Source organism: Thalassophryne amazonica, chromosome 6, assembly GCF_902500255.1.
Source record: "Thalassophryne amazonica chromosome 6, fThaAma1.1, whole genome shotgun sequence".
Classification (NCBI taxonomy): Eukaryota; Metazoa; Chordata; class Actinopteri; order Batrachoidiformes; family Batrachoididae; genus Thalassophryne; species Thalassophryne amazonica.
The window spans coordinates 18,791,646-18,815,462 of NC_047108.1; the positions used below are offsets into that span (position 1 = coordinate 18,791,646).

The 23,817-nt window shown below is 40.5% G+C and overlaps 1 protein-coding gene across 1 annotated transcript in view; it reads left to right on the plus strand.

Moving 5' to 3' along the window:
* Window positions 1–23,817, plus strand: part of LOC117511419 (voltage-dependent L-type calcium channel subunit alpha-1D-like) — a 183,882-nt gene that overhangs the window by 130,787 nt on the left and 29,278 nt on the right. The window contains 6 exon segments of the mRNA XM_034171447.1: window positions 4,621–4,780; window positions 5,290–5,417; window positions 6,354–6,450; window positions 21,543–21,645; window positions 22,349–22,450; window positions 22,541–22,671. Of these exon segments, the coding sequence (XP_034027338.1) occupies window positions 4,621–4,780; window positions 5,290–5,417; window positions 6,354–6,450; window positions 21,543–21,645; window positions 22,349–22,450; window positions 22,541–22,671 (721 nt within the window).

Below are 23,817 nucleotides of genomic sequence, written 5' to 3' on the forward strand. Positions count from 1 at the left end.
TATTAATTCTGTTTTGTTTGACTGTTGAGCTTCTGCCTGATTTGTTCCTTGAGGTTGTTTATTGTTTGTATTTATGCTGTTTGTTTATATTTGTTTTAGTGTTGTTATTTTGATTGTATTCCTGTGTGCAATCTCAGTGTGAGGCCTGTTGATGGATGTGGAGCCTTATTTGGAGCTTTAGGTTGAACTGAAAAATTGTCCCTGACATTTTTAATCACATGTGATGTTCCACAAGGCTTTATTCTGTGCCCCTTTTTGGTTTACATACTTCAGATGTTTTGAAAGGAAACATTGTGAAAATCTTGTTGCTGGTAGAATCTAATGTTAGATTATTAGTTTGTGCTCTGAAGCTGTGAATTACCCATGTTATTAGCTAAATTCAGAGTTGGTTAACTTTAGCTCATCAGTTGAGATTCTATGAAAGCTTGTTGTACAAATCACACAAATTAGAAAAACAAACAGAATTCAAGCTGCATTCGTTTGGGACAGACATTCGCACAGCTGTGTATGAATACCCTGAATGTGGTACGAAGCCAGCACGAATTATTTGCACAATTCAGAGTGCAGGTGTTGCGCTGCAGAAACGGTTGATTACAGAGCTGCTGCAGGGTCTGTAATCAACGTAAAGGAATGATCATTTTCCCGACAAACACCCTCAAAAACAACGGCTGCTCTGAATGACCGATAAGCGAATTGTTAAGCAAAAAGTCTATTGATATCAGTGGATCAAATCATTTCTTAACGATACTCGAAAAGAACCAGTTCTCGATACCCATCCCTAATCACCACCACCAACCACTGCAAAGCAACCAAACGCGGCACTCTTTGCACTCTCAAATCCAAAAAGGGGCTGCTTTTATGCAGTGCTTCTCCATGAAAATTTCAAGAAAAATAAATAAAACTGTTGTGGTTAGAGGTCTGGATGAGACTGGACCGGTTCAAGTGATGGACTCAAATGCTGTGAGCAAGGACGAGACAGGAGTGAATGAAAGAAGATTTATTTACAATAATGGATTAACAAAGGATTTAATAGTGCTAAAGCTGGACCTGGTGCCTGCAGAGCCGAGACAGGGCCCACTTGTAGCGGTGGGAAGCCGGGAGCTGCAGTGCACACGGAGCCAGGGTTGAGAGCAAGTGAGTGGGAATGAAACCCAGGAGTGTGCTACAGGAACCAGAGCCAGGTGGGACACTCAGAGCTGAGGAGGGAGGAAGCTGAGAAAGGATGAGAACAAAGGTGAGTGATTACACTCGTAACACTGGAAGTCTTTAACAACAGAATGTTCAGAAGAAGGCTTAATGCAGGAACGTTCACAGTTCAGGAATTGTTCACAGTTGAGGAATTGTTCACAGAGGTCAGCAGCTGCACGTCTTATGACGCAGTTCAATTAAGCTTGACTTGGCTTCAGGAATGACTTGAAAGTTATTAGTAGTTAAGCATAACAGTTCATACAGTTCTTGGTAATGCACAGTCACTGACAGGAGCAGAATGACAGGCGGAATCTCACAAACTCAGAGGCGGCATAACTTAGCTGAACGAAGAGGAGCAGCACGCTCTGAGGCTGAGTGCTGAGGTGTAGCAGCACAGCTGCGAATACAAAGTGATGTAGTGCAGGTAGTGGCGTGGAAGCCAGGAGACATTGCAGCCTGGAAGCTGTGCAAGAAGGCGTCTGGAAACACCAAAGGTCAAAGAGCTCTATTACGGAAAATAGAGGTGCCAGATTACCTTTGAGAGGAGCTGCGGGAAGCTCAGACATCACACAGAGGCAGCTCAGGGAATCGCTCAGAAAACAGAACGCATGGAAGCATCAGAGTTGAAGTAACGTTATCTCAAAATAGTATCTCTCCATGCATGCTGAGAATCTGACGTAGGCAAGGTCATGTAAGAAACTGGCACGGACTGAAGCTGTGGGTTTTAAGTAACCCACTCGTGATCAGGAGCTCATGTGCCTCAGGTGCGAGGAGATGATGAGTTGCAGGTGCTCCTTGGCTCTGCAGTGCGCCATCTGGAGGGAAAACAGATAAACAACACATAAGAGGGAGAGACGGTGACCACAACAAAAACAAAGCAGCTACGCTAGTCAGTTTTGTCGGTACTGAAGTTTTCCCCTTAAGTGTGTAACATCGATCATGCGCTCCAGTGGGAGCTGATCTGTGTATGTGTGTGTGCACCAACATGCGTGTTTGGAGTCAAAAGCGCAGATGGCCCCCTTTTCACCCTCCACAGTCTCCTCTTCCTCAGCGGGGGTGCAGATTCAACCTGTCATCTTTTACTTTCTTGTCTTTTAAATTTGTTCTGTCACAGTCAAACACGGCACATGATGCCCAGCGTCACAGTGACAGCCAGTTGAGCCAGTGTTGGAGACTGAACAGTCTCCCCTAAAAAGGGTCTGCCCTGCTTCCACTGCGCATGCGTCATTTCGGACCACAGCAGCACATCTGACATGGAGTCACTTCACCCAAAGCGATCAAATGGATTAATGGGATTATTAACCATCAGATGATAAGAATCATTGAATCGTTCTAAAGTCAGTTTTAAGCATAAACGAGGCAATATTCCAGGCCGCGCAGTGAACGCAGCAGCTAGGAACAGCAGCCCGTGTAGCCGCCTCACTCTGATCGCTTTCTTCGTCTTTTATTATGAAATAATGCTGAATTTATGTGGAAATGATTGTTGTACAAAAGCTTCAGATATCTGTTGCTGAGATAGATGATGACTGGAGGCAGTTTGAAGCAGAAACGAGGTGATAATCCGTGAATCGCGGCTGATGACGTATGCACAGTGAAGACAGGGCAGACCAATTTTTAGAGGAGACCATTCGGTCGGTGACACCGGCTTTGAGACACACTGGCTCGCTGACGCAGTGCCTGTGATCACAGTATAACGTCCAGATTGAGCATGTAATCACACATCCATTGTCAGTCCACCTCATGTGTCAGAGGATTCATCTGAATTATCATGTTATCATGACTGTTAGACCCCGTTCAGACAGCCGCAGTTTATGTCAACGCGTCACAGAGACGCACTGACTCGCTGTGACACACGCTGTATTCGGTGTGATTGCTCAGTGTTCATGTCTAGTGCACATGATGATTGCATGCCACAAACTTTGCACATTAGAATATTTCCTTTGTGCACCAAACATTGTGATTCGCTCATCGGAGGCACAGTCGGGACGTGCCGACAGTTTGACTGCAACACGACAGTAGTGTGCCTGCTCTCTACATTCGTGCTGACCTGCCGATTTGGCGTATTTCCCAAAGTGCCATACGATCTCAGGTTTTCAGAGTGTAGGATGCAGATGAAGGTGAGAAAGAGGTTTAGTTTGCTTTGGGTCTGATTTATTCCATTCTCTGTGTTCTCTGGTACCGTGAGTTTCATTCCACTGAAACTGCCCTGTTGAAGGTGGCTAGTGACATTATGATGGCCGCTGATAGTGGTAAATGTTCTGTGCTGGTTTTATTGGATCTGTCATCTGCATTCGATACCGTTGACCATGGCATTTTGATTAATAGATTGCGGGATACGGTTGGCATGTCAGGTCCTGTATTAGAGTGGTTTAGCGCTTACTTGGTTGGTAGAACTTTTAGTGTTTCTGTGAACAATGTGATGTCTGAATCTGCTGATCTTTTGTGGGGTGTCCCGCAAGGCTCAGTCCTGGGTCCGATTTTGTTCCTGCTGTATATCCTTCCTCTTGTTAAGCTGATCCAGCAGTTCTGCAATGTGTCCTACCATTTGTATGCCGATGACTTGTAGCTGTACTGTTCTTTTAAGACAACTGAAGCACAGAAAATTTGTTCTCTCATTAGTCACCTTGGTAATCTGAGCAGCTGTGTTAAAGGCAGCCTGCGTAACCTGGGTGTCATTTTGGATGGAGGGGATGTCTTTGGAACATCACACTAGGCAGCTCGTTAAGAACTGTTTTTTCCAAATTCGGAACATTTCCAAATTAGGCAAAATGGTGGCTTTTAATGAGCTAGAGATGATGGTGCATGCATTTGTTTCTTCACGACTTGATTATTGTAACAGTCTCTTTACATGCCTCAATAAGAAAGAGCTGGCCCGCCTGCAGGTAGTGCAAAATTCTGCTGCATGACTTCTTACCCGCACCCACAGGAGAATGCATATTACTCCTGTCCTCAAGTCTTTACATTGGCTCCCTGTTTTTTACAGGATAAATTACAAAATCCTCGTGCTGACCTTTAGAGCTCTACATGGGCAGGCACCGAAATACATTAAGGACCTGATCCAGCCTTATGTTTCCAGCAGGAGTTTGAGGTCTTCAAAATCAGAACCTGCTCATGGTTCCCCGAACTTGTTTTAAAACTCGAGGGGACAGACCTTTTAAAGCTGTGGCACCTCGCCTCTGGAATGAGCTTCCCTGTTTTCTTCGCTCACTGGATTCTGTGGATGTTTTTAGACAGCAACTAAAGACACATTTTTTTAAACTGGCATTTTAGTGTCAATTTATTTTATTGTTCTATATTTGTATGTGTTGTTTTTATTGTCTGTTTATATCGTGTGAAGCACTTTGTGACCTTGGTCTGTGAAAAGTGCTATATAAATAAAGCTTACTTACTTACTTACTTACTTCTCATCTCGTTGGTTGTGCGGCGGTGCAGGTGTGCTACAGGTGAGGCGTGGCAGGAGATCATGCTGGCCAGCCTGCCGGGGAAAAGGTGCGACTCCGAGTCAGACTTCGAGCCTGGAGAGGAGTTCAGCTGTGGCAGCAACTTTGCCATCGTCTACTTCATCAGCTTCTTCATGCTGTGTGCATTCCTGGTCAGATCACACAAACACCGTGACGACATTAACACACGTGATGGCATTAACACATGTGACTCTTGTGGCTCCTCCCCCAGCTAGTTTTGATGCTTGTGTCTCCTCCTCCTGACTGGTTTTGACAATTGTGGCTCCTCTCCAGACTGGTTTTGACTCTTGTAGCTCCTCCCCCTGACTGGTTTTGACTCTTGTGGCTCCTCCCCCAGCTAGTTTTGATGCTTGTGTCTCCTCCTCCTGACTGATTTTGACAATTGTGGCTCCTCCCCAGACTTGTATTGATTATTCTGACGCCTCCCCTGACTGGTTTTGACTTGTTTGGCTCCTCCCCTGACTGGTTTTAACTCTTTTAGCTCCTCCCCTGACTGGTTTTGACTCTTTACGGCTCCTCCCCCTGACTTGTTTTGACTGTTGTGCCTCCTCCTTTGACTTGTTTTGACTCTTGTGGCTCCTCCCCCTGACTGGTTTTGACTCTTGTGGCTCCTCCTTCAGCCTGTTTTTTTGTCTTTCAGATCATCAATCTGTTTGTCGCTGTCATTATGGACAACTTTGACTATCTGACACGTGATTGGTCGATTCTGGGACCACATCACCTGGACGAGTTTAAGAGGATCTGGTCAGAATACGACCCAGAAGCAAAGTATGAGACACTTTTTATTAACTTGAATCCAGTTTATTGTAAATGTTTAAATGTAAACTCATGGCATATAGTTGTATGTAAAAATTTGGGCACCCCTGATGATTTCCATGATTTTCCTTTATAAATCATTGGTTGTTTGGATCAGCAATTTCAGTTAAATATATCATATAGCAGACAAACACACTGATATTTGAGAAGTGAAATGAAGTTTATAGTATTTACAGAAAGTGTGCGATAATTCTTTAAACAAAATTAGGCAGGTACATAAATTTGGGCACCCCAACAGAAAAAATACATCAATATTTAATAGATCCTCCTTTTGCAGAAATAACAGCAAATGCTTCCTATAGCTTCCAATGAGAATCTGGATTCTGGTTGAAGGTATTTTGGACCTTTCTTCTTTACAAAACATCTCAGGTTTGTTGGTTTCTGAGCATGGACAGCCCGCTTAAAATCGCACCACAGATTTTCAATAATATTCAGGTCTGGGGACTGAGATGGCCATTCCAGAACATTGTACTTGTTCCTCTGCATGAATGCCGTCCGTAGTCTCCAGCAGGTGGTTTCACTGATGAACATCACTTTGTGCAGATGGAAAAGAAAACCTGCCCCCTCTTGGCCCTTTCTGGAATGTCTTTGGACACCACTGGATTAGATGGTTTTAGAGTTTTTGTCATCTTGTTTTTGTCTTTTTGTTTTAATCTGTTTTTACAGTTGTTGTCATTTTGTAATTGATGTTTTGTTTTGTTTTTTGTTATTGTTTTTTTTTTATTTACAGGGCTAAAGCACAGGTGAAAAACACCTGCTTTCTAAATCGATTATTTTTATTGGAGATATGGAGTGTAACTATTCTGAACAAGATGAATGAATAAAATGATTTTAATGGCAGGTTAATATCATGTAGATTTCTGTCATTTAGCTCCTCCTCTTTTTTAGGGGTCGTATCAAACACCTGGACGTCGTCGCTCTGCTCAGGAGGATCCAGCCTCCTCTGGGTTTTGGGAAGCTCTGTCCTCACAGAGTCGCCTGCAAGGTACCAAACGTACACCGTACAGTGACCTTTGACCTGGTCATTCTTAAAGGTCATTGTAACTTGGACACATTTTAACCCTGGAAAGCAAGCGGCTGAGCCCAACATTTGTACTTGTCAATCAAATATTCTATATGTTAATAGCTAAGTGGTCTGTGTGTGTGTGTGTGTGTGTGTGTGTGTGTGTGTGTGTGTGTGTGTGTGTGTGTGTGTGTGTGTGTGTGTGTGTGTGTGTGGGGTGGCGCCAGGGGGGGCTTAAGCCCCCTCAATAATGAGCCAAGCCCCCCTCAGCCCCCCCCAATAATTCTGCCAATAATGTGAATAGCGACTGACATATTTGTGGATCTCAACTGCAGTTTTGCACTGAGAAAGTCTCAATATTGTGTAACTGAGCAAAGTGATGAATGTGTGTTCGGTGATCCACCAATGCTGACTCACCCTTCACAAACACAATTTTCAGTTTTGCAAATAAACATTTATTTGTAAAAACCCACACACACAAGTTACAAATCAGAAATGTGTGTTTGTGGATCACAAAGCACATGTACAAATCAAAGGATAGTTGTAAATCACCCTCTTGCATTTGCAAGTATTAATGAGACAAATTTAACTCCATACTCCAAAAATTTAGGTTTCCTAAATATTTATTATGGCCACTCTTAAAACTTCACGTACGTATCTTTATAATTTTATTACTGGTAAATTTTAGAATTGATTTAGATGAGATATACTTATTATTTATTTGAACTTGAACTTATTTATTTTGGCACACAAACTCGACAATAACAAATCTTTAATAACAAATTATCTCACAGGAATACAACCCCTGGCAAAAATGATGGAATCACTGGCCTCAGAGGATGTTCATTCAGTTGTTTAATTTTGTAGAAAAAAAGCAGATCACAGACATGACACAAAACTAAAGTCATTTCAAATGGCAACTTTTTGGCTTTAAGAAACACTATAAGAAATCAAGAAAAAAAGATTGTGGCAGTCAGTAATGGTTACTTTTTTAGACCAAGCAGAGGAAAAAAATATGGAATCACTCAATTCTGAGGAAAAAATTATGGAATCACCCTGTAAATTTTCATCCCCCAAATTAACACCTGCATCAAATCAGATCTGCTCATTGACATTGACCCTATGTGTCTTTTTGCAAGGAATGTTTTTGCAGTTTTTGCTCTATGGCAGGATGCATTATCATCTTGAAAAATGATTTCATCATCCCCAAACATCCTTTCAATTGTCCAAAATATCAACATAAACTTGTGCATTTATTGATGATGTAATGACAGCCATCTCCCCAGTGCCTTTACCTGACATGCAGCCCCATATCATCAATGACTGTGGAAATTTACATGTTCTCTTCTTTTTCTTTCTTTCTTTTTAATATTTATTTCATTCATTTAAAAGAAAAACAGAAAAGCAAAAAACAAAAGCACCACAATACCAGAATGAAAAGGAGCAGAAAGAAGAACAAGTCTTATGATTTCTGCCCCTTTTAACAATACAATCTTTCAATATACAGCATCATAGTCAACATTATTTAACAGATTGCATTTCTTTAACTTGTCACATACCACTGACCCATTTCATAATTATGACCATTAATTAATAGATTACATCACTGACAGGTTATATTTTAAACTTAAGACACTCCAAACATTATTAACAGTTTACTTTTTCTTTTTTTTTTTGACTTTCTTGCAGCCCACTGACTTACTTCATAGTTTCATACTTACTTAATACATCTAATTTAATATGTTTTTTAAATAATTTAAGTGACCTTAATTCTTTAATTTCTTTATTAAGATTGTTCCATAATTTGACACCATTTACTGCAATACTCCTTTCCTTTACTTTGGTTCTAAATCTTGGTTTTTTAAAGACTTCTATTCCTTTCAATTTATAACTACTTACTCTTTTTTCAAACATATTTTGAATGTTTGTTGGTAAAGTATTTTTATTAACTTGGTACATCGTTTGTAATATTTTCAAATCAACTAAATCATGAAATTTAAGTACCCTATACTTAATAAACAATGGATTAGATGGATCTCTAAAACCACTTTTACTAATCACTTTTAAAGCTCTTTTCTGCAAAATAAATAAAGGTTGTATATGGGTTGTATATGTTGATCCCCAGATTTCTACACAGTAAGTTAAATATGGGACAATCAATGAATTGTACAATGTTAATAAACCGTAACTATTTAATGAATATTTTACTTTATGCAAAACAGCAATGGCTTTCGCTATTTTTCCTTTTATGTAATTTATGTGTGACTTCCATGTAAGATCTTCATCAATCATGACTCCTAAAAATTTCATTTCTTTTACCCTTTGTATATCCATTCCATCTATTTGTAATGACACATTATTTTCTTTCGCTCTATCATTAAACAATATGAAATTTGTCTTATTAATATTTAGTGACAATCTGTTTATATCAAACCAATGTTTAACTTTTTCCAACTCTGTATTTATCACTTGTGCTACTTCCTGTATATCTGATCCAGAGTAAAACAGCGTTGTATCATCAGCAAATAAAATGCTGCCAAGCACATTGGATACATTCACAAAATCATTGATATACAAAATAAACAGTTTGGGTCCAAGTACCGATCCTTGTGGTACTCCATAAATAATGTTACACAATTCTGATTTGGTATTATTTATCTGAACAAACTGTTTTCTATTTTCTAAGTAGCTTTTTACCCACTGATGTGCAACACCTCTTATTCCATATTGTTGTAACTTGTGGAGCAATCTTGAGTGGTCTATAACATCAAAAGCCTTTTTCAGGTCAATAAAAATACTTACAAAATAATCCTTATTATCTATTGTTGTTGATATTTTCTCTATTAGTTCCATAATTGCCATAGCTGTCGAATGTTTTGTTCTGAATCCATACTGAGCATTATTTAAAATATGATGTTTCTCAATAAATTTATCCAATCTTGTTACAAAAACTTTTTCCATAATTTTAGAAAACTGTGGAAGCAATGATACTGGCCTGTAATTAGAAAAATTATGTTTGTCTCCATTTTTATATAATGGGACTACCTTAGCAATTTTCATTTCATCTGGAAAAACCCCAGTTGACAGAGACAGATTACAAATATAAGTAAATGGTTCAATAACAATTTCTATTATACTTTTTACAGTCATCATGTCTAAATCTTCATGGTCAGTTGATCTTTTGCTTACACAGTTTTTTACAATATTTCTTATTTCATCTTTTTCCACATTGTCCAGGAAAATACTATTGACCGTATTTACCAATGTACATAATTTATCTTCTATTATTGGTTTATTTCCCACCAGACTTGACCCTACATTTGAAAAATAATCATTAAACCCATTTGCAACTTCTTTTATATCATATATCTCTTTATTTTCCTTAACAAAGTAATTTGGAATAGTTTCTTTCGTTCCATCACTATCAATCACACTTTTTATAATTCCCCATGTTACCCTCATATTATCTTTACTCTTATTTAGTTTTTCACTGTAATAATCTTTTTTTTGTTTCCTAATTATTGTTAATAGTTTATTTTTATATTTTTTGTATTTATGTTCTGATTCCTTTGTTTGCAATTTTAAAAAGCACCTGTATAAATAGTTTTTCTTTGCACAAGCATTTTTTATTCCCTTTGTCAGCCATGGTTTATTTACTCTTTTCTTACTAATTTCAATTAATTTACAATTTTTATTGTATGATTTCATCAATATTTTCATAAATGAGTTATATGCTACATTAACATCACTGACATAAACTTCTTCCCAGTTTTGATTTTTAAGGTCATATTTTAATGCCTCTAAGGCTTTTACTGACTTATCTCTTTTAAAGTTTATATCAGTTTTTTTGTTGTACCTATTTTTATATTTAAATATTGAAAAAATTGGTAAATGGTCGCTAATATCTGTCATGAAGATCCCATTCTTGATAATTTCATCTGTTCTGTTTGTAAATATATTATCAATTACCGTTGCACTTTGCGATGTAATTCTGGTTGGTTTTGTTATCAAGGGGAATAACCCCAAACTATACATTGTATTCACAAAATCACTTAATCTTTGGCAGCTGGAGCTTTCTATGTTAATATTAAAGTCCCCACACATAAAAAGCGTTTTGTTTTTAATTTGATGGAATAATTCAATTATTTTATCTGTAAATTTCACAACACAAGAATCTGGTGCTCTGTATACACAACTAATTAAAATATTCTTAGATGTTTCATGTACAAGTTCCACTGTTACAATTTCTATGACATCATTCATAATTGTCATTTCTTCAACAATTGTACACATCAGATCTGTTTTTGTATACAGAGCAATACCACCGCCTTTTTTATATCTTCTGTTTACAAAATACAGCTCATATCCCTCCATTTGAACTTCATCCATGAGATCATCTTTAAGCCAAGATTCAGTGATTGCAACAATACTAAATCTATTTTTAAACTGATTTAAATAATCTTTTATTTGTGACATTTTACAATACAAGCTTCGACTGTTTATATGTATGAGTGACAGGGTATCTTCTGCAATTTTTTCACTATTCAGCTGTTCTACCGTATAATACTCACAACCAATCGTTTTTAAGTCAAATATACTTTCATCAATATTAGTGTCTATGTCATATATTTTATCCTCTGTTTCCATGTTTGATCTGATTTTTTGTTGGTCCAATTACCAACAGATGTTATATTTGATTGTCTATTCAGGTCTGTATTTCGTAAGGTCCTCCATGTTTTTGATTTGTATACCGTTTGTTCCTTCTTTCACTCTAATCCACACCCTACAATTCCAGACCCATGTAGCAACAATATGTTTCTGTTTTCTTAGTAGTCTTGCTTCCCTAGCAATATCTGCATTTTTTTTGTTAGATGCTCATTTATATAGACACTCGTTCCTTTCAAATTCTTTGCCTGTCTTAATAACTCATATTTATATTTTCTGCTTGTAAATCGTATAACAATGTTAGATAGTTTATTTTTTCTATCTTTAGTTGGAATAGTATAACAGTCTGATATTGTGTCTTGATGGATGACAACACCTTTTTGATATAAAAAGTTTGTAACTTGTTGTTCCAATGATTGTCTTTCTTCAGGTGGTGCATCCTCCCCACTGGCTCCACCAGAATCCACCACCCTTGCATATGTCCGATGCCTTGTTTCTAGTCCAGATATTATAACGTCATCTTTTCTAGTAAATTGTTCAAGTTCATCTACACGTTGCTCAAGTTTCTTAATGATCTTGTCCTTCTCTTTAACCAGATTTTGGAGTTCTTTCATTTCCACCATCAGTTTGTCTAGATTAGACATGTCTTTTGATATATGGTTTAATGAGGTCTTTATCTCCTCTATATCTTCCTCGAGTTTATCTGTTTTCCTGGGTGGTGCCATGCCGACTGTCGTGGCTCAGTATGGCCACTATTGATTACAAAAACAATTCTCACCAGTAGCCTCCACCACCACAGGTCCGGTAGCCGCACCCCAACCCTCCCCGTTGCTAACCTCGTTCACAGCCGCCCCAGCCACGGTCGTAGCCGCCGCCAGCCCTGGATGTAGCCGCTGCTAGCCGCGGATGTAGCCGACGCCTCGGGCCTGGATGTATCGCCGCCACCGATGCCTCGGGCCTGAATGAACCGCCTCCACCAATGCCTCCGCTGCTAGCCTCAGACGTAGCCGCTGTTAACCTCGGATGTAGCCGACGCCTCGGGCCTGGATGTATCGCCGCCACCGATGCCTCGGCCTGGATGAACCGCCTCCACCGATGCCTCCGCCGCCAGCCACGGATGTAGCCGCTGCTAGCCTCGGATGTAGCCGCTGCTAGCCTCGAACGTAGCCGCTGCTAGCCTCGGACGTAGCCGCTGTTAGCCTCAGATCTAGCTGACGCCTCGGGCCTGGATGAACCGCCTCCACCGATGCCTCCGCTCTCTGCTCTTTCTTCAGGCAGTCATCTTTATAAATCTCATTGGAAAGGCACCAAACAAAAGTTCCAGCATCATCACCTTGCCCAATGCAGATTCGAGATTCATCACTGAATATGACTTTCATCCAGTCATCCACAGTCCACAATTGCTTTTCCTTAGCCCATTGTAACCTTGTTTTTTCTGTTTAGGTGTTAATGATGCCTTTCGTTTAGCTTTTCTGTATGTAAATCCCATTTCCTTTAGGCGGTTTCTTACAGTTTGGTCACAGACGTTGACTCCAGTTTCCTCCCATTCGTTCCTCATTTGTTTTGTTGTGCATTTTCGATTTTTGAGACATATTGCTTTAAGTTTTCTGTCTTGACGCTTTGATGTCTTCCTTGGTCTACCAGTATGTTTGCCTTTAACAACCTTCCCATGTTGTTTGTATTTGGTCCAGAGTTTAGACACAGCTGACTGTGAACAACCAACATCTTTTGCAACATTGCGTGATGATTTACTCTCTTTTAAGAGTTTGATAATCCTCTCCTTTGTTTCAATTGACATCTCTCGTGTTGGAGCCATGATTCATGTCAGTCCATTTGGTGCAACAGCTCTCCAAGGTGTGTTCACTCCTTTTTAGATGCAGACTAACGAGCAGCTCTGATATGATGCAGGTGTTAGTTTTGGGGATGAAAATTTACAGGGTGATTCCATATTTTTTTCCTCAGAATTGAGTGATTCCATATTTTTTTCCTCTGCTTGGTCTAAAAAAGTAACCGTTACTGACTGCCACAATCTTTTTTTCTTGATTTCTTATAGTGTTTCTTAAAGCCAGAAAGTTGCCATTTGAAATGACTTTAGTTTTGTGTCATGTCTGTGATCTGCTTTTTTTCTACAAAATTAAACAACTGAATGAACATCCTCAGAGGCCGGTGATTCCATAATTTTTGCCAGGGGTTGTATATCACAATTATCTGGGAACGGTATTAGACGGTATTGCTTAAATTTTCATTGTTACGCAGATGATACCCAGCTTTATCTATCCATGAAGCCAGAGGACACACACCAATTAGCTAAACTGCAGGATTGTCTTACAGACATAAAGACATGGATGACCTCTAATTTCCTGCTTTTAAACTCAGATAAAACTGAAGTTATTGTACTTGGCCCCACAAATCTTAGAAACATGGTGTCTAACCAGATCCTTACTCTGGATGGCATTACCCTGACCTCTAGTAATACTGTGAGAAATCTTGGAGTCATTTTTGATCAGGATATGTCATTCAAAGCGCATATTAAACAAATATGTAGGACTGCTTTTTTGCATTTACGCAAAAATCTCTAAAATCAGAAAGGTCTTGTCTCAGAGTGATGCTGAAAAACTAATTCATGCATTTATTTCCTCTAGGCTGGACTATTGTAATTCATTATTATCAGGTTGTCCTAAAAGTTCCTTAAAAAGCCTTCAGTTAATTCAAAATGCTGCAGCTAGAGTACTGACGGGGACTAGAAGGAGAGAGCATATCTCACCCATATTGGCCTCTCTTCATTGGCTTCCTGTTAATTCTAGAATAGAATTTAAAATTCTTCTTCTTACTTATAAGGTTTTGAATAATCAGGTCCCATCTTATCTTAGGGACCTCGTAGTACCATATCACCCCAATAGAGCGCTTCGCTCTCAGACTGCAGGCTTACTTGTAGTTCCTAGGGTTTGTAAGAGTAGAATGGGAGGCAGAGCCTTCAGCTTTCAGGCTCCTCTCCTGTGGAACCAGCTCCCAATTCAGATCAGGGAGACAGACACCCTCTCTACTTTTAAGATTAGGCTTAAAACTTTCCTTTTTGCTAAAGCTTATAGTTAGGGCTGGATCAGGTGACCCTGAACCATCCCTTAGTTATGCTGCTATAGACGTAGACTGCTGGGGGGTTCCCATGATGCACTGTTTCTTTCTCTTTTTGCTCTGTATGCACCACTCTGCATTTAATCATTAGTGATCGATCTCTGCTCCCCTCCACAGCATGTCTTTTTCCTGGTTCTCTCCCTCAGCCCCAACCAGTCCCAGCAGAAGACTGCCCCTCCCTGAGCCTGGTTCTGCTGGAGGTTTCTTCCTGTTAAAAGGGAGTTTTTCCTTCCCACTGTAGCCAAGTGCTTGCTCACAGGGGGTCGTTTTGACCGTTGGGGTTTTACATAATTATTGTATGGCCTTGCCTTACAATATAAAGCGCCTTGGGGCAACTGTTTGTTGTGATTTGGCGCTATATAAAAAAATTGATTGATTGATTGATTGATTGAACTACTTTTTGCGCAGGAATTCATCATGCACATCGGCCGCAGCCGCGCACTAACACAGAATGTACAGAAGCTGTATATTGTTGTTCGGCAATCATTCTAAGTGATGTGTGTGTGCATTGATACCACATTTTAGAGGAGCACCATTGACTAAAACATATACCTTGGTATTTATAAAGCAATTTACTATATATTGTTCATTTCTACGACATTTTGTGGAGCCCCTCCAACTTTTACCTCAGCCCCCCATCAAACATTTTCTGGCGCCGCCAATGGTGTCTGTATCTGTCAGTGGTGGGCACAGTTCCGCTTATTATTGAAGCTAATGTTTTCATTATTAGATTAGCTTTTCAGATAACTTTGAAAACTAATTATCTTCCAATAAATTTTTGTCCAGTAAATTTTAGATGGCTAACATATTTTTGCAAGCATGATGAACAAAGCTTAACAGTTACAAACATTTATGAAATCTGAAATTTAAGTACCTATCTGTTAAATGTTTTGTAGTAATTGTACAGTTCTATCCTCAGCAAACAGAGGAGAGCTGGTTCCAGGAGAAACCGCTCTATCCTCTGCAAGCAAAGAACAACTGCCCACAAAAATAAAATCACTTGCTTTGACCCCATACTGATATGCCGGAAATATCACCCAAGTCACCCAGAGGCATACAGTTTTAACTTATGGTTAAAATTTTAACCAAACTAATTTTGGACAAGTTGTTTAAATTAACGTCACGTCTGAAGTTTTATGAAGTGAAAATATCAGATATATGTTTTAGTTTTAAGGTAATGCACTAATTTCAAAGGTTTTAGTGTGGACATGCTGTGTTGAGGTGCATTATGGGTAACCTCAGTACATTCAGAAATGCATTTGAGATGCTCTGATAAGGCTCAGCATTAAACTCTTTGTATATTGTGCCTAAAACTCTCGTGAATATATTTATTTATATGTAAAAATGCAAGAAGAAGCTCAGGTTGCTTCTCCATTATTTTCATTTGAAATCATTGTGAGCTGCAGTTTGCTTCCTGTTTGCTCTTTAACGTCCTCCTATCACAAGCTGACTTTTTGGCTTTGCAAATTTTTTTTTTTTTTACAAATAAAAAAGGCATATTTTCCAAAAGCACATTTATATGTACGAGGGCTGTCAATAAAGTATAGGTCCTTTTTATTTTTTCAAAAACTATATGGATTTCATTCATATGTTTTTATGTCAGACATGTTTGAACCCTCGTGCGCATGCGTGAGTTTTTCCATGCCTGTCGGTGACGTCATTCACCTGTGAGCACTCCTTGTGGGAGGAGTCGTCCAGCCCCTCGTCGGAATTCCTTTGTCTGAGAAGTTGCTGAGAGACTGGCGCTTTGTTTGATCAAAGTTTTTTCTAAACCTGTGAGACACATCGAAGTGGACACGGTTCAAAAAATTAAGCTGGTTTTCGGTGAAAATTTTAACGGCTGATGAGAGATTTTGAGGTAATACTGTCGCTTTAAGGACTTCCCACAGTGCGAGACGTCGCGCAGCGCTCTCAGGCGCCGTCGTCAACCTGTTTTAAGCTGAACACCTCCACATTTCAGGCTCTATTGATCCAGAACGTCGTGAGAGAACAGAGAAGTTTCAGAAGAAGTCGGTTTCAGCATTTTATCCGGATATTCCACTGTTAAAGGAGATTTTTTTAATGAAAGACGTGCGGACGGGTCCGTGCAGATAGATCTGTGCAGACGGGTCCGCACGTCGGGATGCAGCCGGCGCGGTGCGGCGGCACAGGAAAAACACCTTCGTGTTGATAACCATTTGTAAAATCCAGGCAGCTTTTGATGGCTTTCAGTGGAGTGAGTATATGAGAAATTGTTTAACAGCTGGACATGTTCCAACTTGTCCTTAAGGCTTCCAACAGAGGTGTTTTTCCTGTGGCAGAGCGTCGCAGCGGCTGCGAGCCGACGCTGCAATCCGCCCGCACGTCTTTCATTAAAAAAAATCTACTTTAACAGTGGAATATCCGGATAAAATGCTGAAACTGACTCCTTCTGAAACTTCTCTGTTCTCTCACGACGTCCTGGATCAATAGAGCCTGAAATGTGGAGGTTTTCAGCTTGAAACAGGCTGACGACGGCGCCTGAGAGCGCTGCACAACGTCTCGCACCGTGGGAAGTCCTTAAAGCGACAGTATCACCTCAAAATCTCTCATCAGCCGTTAAAATTTTCACCGAAAACCAGCTTAATTTTTTGAACCATGTCCACTTCGATGTGTCTCACAGGTTTAGAAAAAATTTTGATCAAACAAAGCGCCAGTCTCTCAGCAACTTCTCAGACAAAGGAATTCCGACGAGGGGCTGGACGACTCCTCCCACAAGGAGTGCTCACAGGCGAATGACGTCACCGACAGGCGTGGAAAAACTCACGCATGCGCACGAGGGTTCAAGCATGTCTGACGTAAAAACATATGAATGAAATCCATATAGTTTTTGAAAAAAATAAAAAGGACCTATACTTTATTGACAGACCTCGTAAACACCAAGACACACCTCACATTAACGTGTAGGTTTTTTCATAGAATGAATGAGTCAACCAATCAGTGTTAGTGGAGGCACATTTGACCCATAATCCCTTTGGCATCTGCCTGTGTTTGTTACAAAACTTCAGAATTAGTGCATTATTTAAAATGAAACGATATATGTTATATTTTAACTTTGTACAAATGACAGAATTTACATTAATGGAGTTATTCTATTTATAAATCAAAACCACAAGTCAGCACTGCTTTATTTTCCGAGACCTCCGCCTCACAGCAACACTGCTATAGAGATTCAGCTAACTGAAAAGTTACCTTAAGTCAGATTCATGTATTTTGCACCAATGAACGTTATCGGCACTAGTAGACAAGTTAGAGATCAACGCACCAAATTCATCTAAGAATTCAGAATATGGGCCAGAAGGCCTATATACAGTGACAAAGTAATACGGCTGATTTTTATTCTTCTGACCCTGGCAATGCATAATATCCTGAGCAGAGCGGAGAATCATATGCTCAAACGAGTTATATTTGTGACCCCCAACAGCTAATAAGCTAAACCTAGATTTATAAATAAGAGCAACACCCCCGCCTTGCTTTGCATCACGAGGGACGTGACTAAATGTATATGCTGGTGGGCAGGCTTCATTTAAGGGGAGGACAGCTGTAGCTTTAAGCCAGGTTTCACATAACCCAATAATATCTAAGTGATGATCAATAATTAAATCATTAATCAACAATGATTTTGAGGACAGTGATCTTATGTTAATGAGACCCAGTCTAAGGACCTCAGTGGATTTGACAGTTGAACTGTTTGGGTTTAGGGGTGGTTCCAGAGTAGCATATATAAGATGCCTAGAAGTAGGTTTAGGTTTGAGACATTCCACGCGCGTTGTAGGTAGCAGACACGAAATCTTTGCTATTGCTGGAACAACCACTGGGCCATCCACAATTTCAACATCATCCAATATAGTAATGGGTATTAAGTTTGCAAAACATATCCCTCTATGATTTTTATGGACATGTCTACAGAAGCAGGCCACAGTCTCAACTTGTTGAATTTCCCTCGCTGGCAGATAAACTGCACTATCACCATAGTGGATTTTCTGCACTAATTTCCCCACTAAGCTAATGGATTCCACACCCACATTTGTCATAAGCCTTGCAGGGTCTCTAATCACCTGCTCTGTGGCCTGCTGTAGATTCCTAATGTTACCCTCCCTGTAGAGCTCTATCTAGGTTCGCAGACAAGATGGCGGCGCCTTCCCCAGTAGGGTGGAGGCCATCCGGCATCAGCAGGCCACGGTGGCCCCAGAACGAAGGCCAGTTGTCAATAAAGCTAAAGCCTTGCTGTTGACAAAACTGCGCCAGCCACCTATTTAATGATGTCAGCCTGCTAAACACCTCATCAGTACCCCAGGAGGGGAGGGGACCACAGACTATTAATCGATGCCAACACATCTTTCTGGCAAGGTCACAAGTCCTCTCTATGTCCATTTTTTTGACCTCTGAGTGCTTCATCCTGATATCATTGGTGCCGACGTGAATAACTATGTGACTATATCTCATGTCATGTTCCTTTGTCTGTCTTCCCTTCTGCAGCGTCAGCACCCTAAGATGGGATGCAGTGTCAGGAGCTCTGGCCCCAGGAATACATTTAACGTCAGCCAGCATCTGTAACCTGACTTTGCGGGTGATAGAATCCCCTATCCCCTAAAGTCCGGTGTTTCAGCCTGGAGATAGGAGTGGAAGTCACTTGTGGGCTCAGTGAATTCACATCAGGTAAATCCAAGGGGGAGAACCGATTCACAGTTCGCAGTGGCGAGTGTGATCGGGGTGCCACAACCGGGCACCAAGCCCTACGGGGCTTCCTCTGCCTAGCCACAGTCTGAAAACTGTCCTCCACAGCCGGCGTTTCTAGGCTGATGCTAATGGGCTCGCTAGCTGGCCCAGCACTAACCTCATCTGGAGTGCCCGTAACATCTAACTCCACTGCGCTAAGAAGCTGCTCTAACTTACGGACACGGCTCTCTAAGAGAGCCACCCTATCTTCCAGCATCACACAGGATTTATGGAGGGTGTAAAGTAGGTAAAGTAGTGTACTTTGTGCACTAGGAAATTCAAGAGTATAGCCAAGCAAGCACAAGCTAACCAATAATGTATAAGTTAACCACTCCTAAGGCTCACACAGATGCAAATAAATGAATTAAAGTTCACAGCAGTTACACTGAAAGAGTAGCAGAAGTATTAGACATGTAGGAACAGTATATATATATATATATATATATATATATATATATATATATATATATATATAAACCACTCCTAAGATTAACACAAGAGTAAAGTACTAAGCTAAAGTTCACAACAGTTCCACTAACAGTTAACTAACAGAAGTATATAAAAAATGAAATGAAAAATTAAAACGAGGGTCCGAAGTAGCTAACGCAAGCTAACCAGTAGAGAAAATGCTAGCCATTCCTAAGATTTACACAGGAGTAAAATAATTACTTAAAATTCACAGCAGTTCAACTGAAAAACTAACAGAAGTATTAACCAGGTAAAAAACAAACAGCTATTAAAATAACGACGGGTGGGAAGGGAAGAGTCGACCTAGCTAGCGAAAGCTAACCGCTAGTGAATGCTAACTGCTAGGGAATTACAACAGGACTATAGTTAAATAACGTTCAGAGTAGATACAATTAATATCCAGAAGAGTGATAAACAGAAATAAAAGAAATGTATACAACCGTGTGAAGTTCAGAATAGCGTCACAACAACAAACAATCCGTCCGAAACAAGTTGCCAGATCTATGAACTGAGCTAAACCAATAGTTTAGCTATCGGTTTAGCTCACCTTAGCTATCAGCTTAGCTAAGTTTAGCTATTGATTTAGCTTAGCTTATCTATCAGTTTAGCTCACTTTATCTATTGGTTTAGTTTAGCTATTGTTTTAGCTCAGCTAGCTATCGGTTTAGCTACATTTAGCTATTGGTTTAGCTTAGCTATCAGTTTAGCTCACCTTAGCTATCCGTTTAGCTCAGCTTAGGTATCACTTTAGCTCAGTTTAGTTATCAGTTTAGCTTAGCTATTGGTTTAGCTCAGCTAGCTATCGGTTTAGCTCAGTTTATCGCAGAAGTGTCTTCCTCAGCAAGACTGTGTCCCGCTCATAGCATCTTAGCTTAGCATGGAGTGATGTCATGGCACAAACTACAAACACAGGAAACTGGCTTTGTTAAGAATTTTCTCCTGGTCACATGAAAGGAAAGGATAAAATCGGAGTTTAGATCCATGTGTTGAAGACTGACTTCACTTCTGCTGTTTGTCCGAGACGCACTATAAAAAAAAAAACTCAAAATATCATCATTGGAAAATCCGTCCACTTAATAAGCAACATGAGTCATGTGACTCCATCCTCGCAAAATACACATTTTAACCATTTTGACATGTTCACCAACAAATTCTACAAAACACAATTCTATAAACACGTTTATCAGCAGCAGGTGAAATCAGGCTTATTTCCCATGTTTATGATTTCATTTCTCTGGACATATGGCACCAAAAACAAAATACATCAATATTTACATAAATCTTTATTTATTTAGAACAGTCAGCTCATTTGATATTTTATTTACTGGTGATACACACTTTAACATTTTATTTACTGGTGATACATGTCTGGGTTTGAGTTTTGGTTTTCTGTTTTTATTTCTTTTTTTTTTTTTTTTTTGGTCTGTTTGTTATTTTTTCGTATTTCATTGGTTTTGGTTTGTTTATTCTCTTGCTGAGTTTTTCTGCTTGGGTCTGCCTGTCTCTGCTTCTCTTGTCTCTCTTGGTTCTTGTTGGTTCTTGGTGATCGATGTTTCTCTCTCTCTCTGGCCACGCCCTTGTTCTGGTGCTTTCCATGCTCACCTGTTTCTGATTTTCTGATTATCACCTGGGGTTATATCAGCTCACTGGGTGTGTTTGTCCCTTGCCAGTTTGTTGTGCCTTGTGCCTTCATTCCAGCTCTGTTCCTGTGTTCCGTATTCCTGCCTGCCTCCTTGTGTGTTCCTGACCTCCAGCCTGTTGCCTCGACCACGCCTGTTTGCCTTATGATTTTTGTACTGCTGCTTTTCTTTGACTGCCTACTCGTGTACCGACCTCTGCTGTCTGCACCAGTAAAGCCTTTTAATAACCAGAGCTGTTTGTTCAAGCCGTGCATTTGTGTCCAGTAATTCCTGACCTCCAGCTTGATAATATGCACTTTAACATTGAAGGTTTCATGGAGTCATAGCAGATAAAAGGCTTCAGACGGATGTGGTCTAAAATCTCTCTGCTAACTGTTGCTCCTCCCTTCAATTCTCTTTCTCCTCCTGCTCCTCCCTCCTCCTGCTCGTCAGCGTCTGGTGGCGATGAACATGCCTCTGAACTCAGACGGGATGGTGACCTTTAACGCCACCCTCTTCGCTCTGGTTCGCACCGCTCTCAAGATCAAGACTGAAGGTAGCTGATTGGTTCATCGCCCGAGCTCGCTCTGCAGCCGGCCCGACCCTTGCTCAAAGACACATTTTTTATATTCCTAATGAATGAAGTTATTTATTTATTTATTTGTGCGTCTTTATCCAGAGTAGAATCATCATGCTTTTAATTCTTTTTCACCTCCTTTTAATAGGACAGAATTATCACTTTTACAGCCAGAGGATTTGGAAACAACATTTAATGAGTAATTCCAGTTAATCAATCATTAATCCGTGTACAGAGTAAAATACAAGACAGTAAGTCTGTACAGAGCAGGTTGTCCTCAAAAACGGAGTGAACATGCATTAAGGAGGTGAGTGAGGGAAGTCACCAAGACAACATGCACGAGTGAGGGAAGCCACCAAGACAGCATGCATGAGTGAGGGAAGCCACCAAGTCAACATGCACGAGTGAGGGGAAGCCACCAAGACAACATGTACGAGTGAGGGAGGCCACCAAGACAACATGCATGTGCTGAAGAAGCGAGAGCTTTGGAAGCTGTGACGATCCAGATCCAGTATGTGTTGCTGCACTAGTCACAGCCACATGGTTGAATGAAACAAAGGAAGACTTCCCTCACTGGCCTCCTTTGTCTTCACTCATTGAGGTTTTGAGGAGGAACTGTTGCTGTCATTGTTGCCACTAAGCACCAGTTTTTTAAACTCCGCCCACTATTTGCTGTTGGCAGGCCACCCAGAGCAGGAGAACGAGGAGCTGAGGGTGATTATCAAGAAGATCTGGAAACGAATGAAACCAAAACTTCTAGATGAAGTCATACCACCACATGAAAGTACAAATACTCATGACATCACTGCTATTGCTGCTACTATTGTTACTATTTCATATAGTACGACAAGTATTTTCTTATCTTCACCAACAGAGGAGGAGGTGACAGTCGGGAAGTTTTACGCCACTTTCCTAATCCAGGATTACTTCAGAAAGTTCAGGAAGAGGAAGGAGAGAGGAGTGCTGACTGTTGAGTCCAACTCCAACAATCCAACTGCAGTACAGGTTTGTGAAAGTGACCGTACCATCCTGTCTGTCAGCGTAACACTGTCAGAGTGAATGTAACATACTGTCTGTGAGTGCAACACTGTCAGAGTGAACATAACATCCTGTCTGCGAGTGTAACACTGTCACAGTGAACATAGGATGCTGTCTGTAAGCGTAACACTGTCACAGTGAATGGAGCATGCTGTCTCTGAGTGTAACACTGCCACAGTGAATGGAGCATGCTGTCTGTGAATGTAACACTGTCACAGTGAATGGAGCATCCTGTCTGTGAGTGTAACACTGTCAGAGTGAACGTAGCATGCTGTTTGTGGGCGTAACACTGTCAGAATGAACGTAACATCCTGTCTGTGAGTGTAACACTGTCAAAGTAATATCCTGTGTGTGAACGTAACACTGTCACAGTGAATGTAATATCCTGCCTCTGAGTGTAACACTGTCACAGTGAATGGAGCATGCTGTCTGTGAGTGTAACACTGTCACAGTGAACGTAGTATGTATGCTGTCTCTGAGCGTAACACTGTCAGAATGAACGTAACATACTGTCTGTGAGCGCAACACTGTCAGAGTGAATGTAATATCCTGTCTGTGAGTGTAACACTGTCAGAGTGAACATAGCATGCTGTCTGTGGGCATAACACTGTCAGAGTGAATGTAACATCCTGCCTGTGAGTGTAACACTGTCAAAGTAATATCCTGTGTGTGAACATAACACTGTCACAGTGAATGTAACATCCTGTCTCTGAGTGTAACACTGTCAGTGAATGGAGCATGCTGTCTGTGAATGTAACACTGTCACAGTGAAGGGAGCATGCTGTCCGTGAGTGTAACACTGTCACAGTGAACGGAGCATGCTGTCTGTGAGTGTAACACTGTCACAGTGATCATAACATCCTGTCTGTGAGCGTAACACTGTCAGAGTGAACGTAACATCCTATCTGTGAGTGTAATACTGCCAAAGTAATATCCTGTCTGTGAACATAACACTGTCACAGTGAATGTAGTATGTACGCTGTCTCTGAACGTAACACAGTCAGAATGAATGTAACATCCTGTCTGTGAGCGTAACACTGTCAGAGTGAACGTAACATCCTGTCTGTGAGTGTAACACTGTCACAGTGAACGTAGGATGCTGTCTGTAAGCGT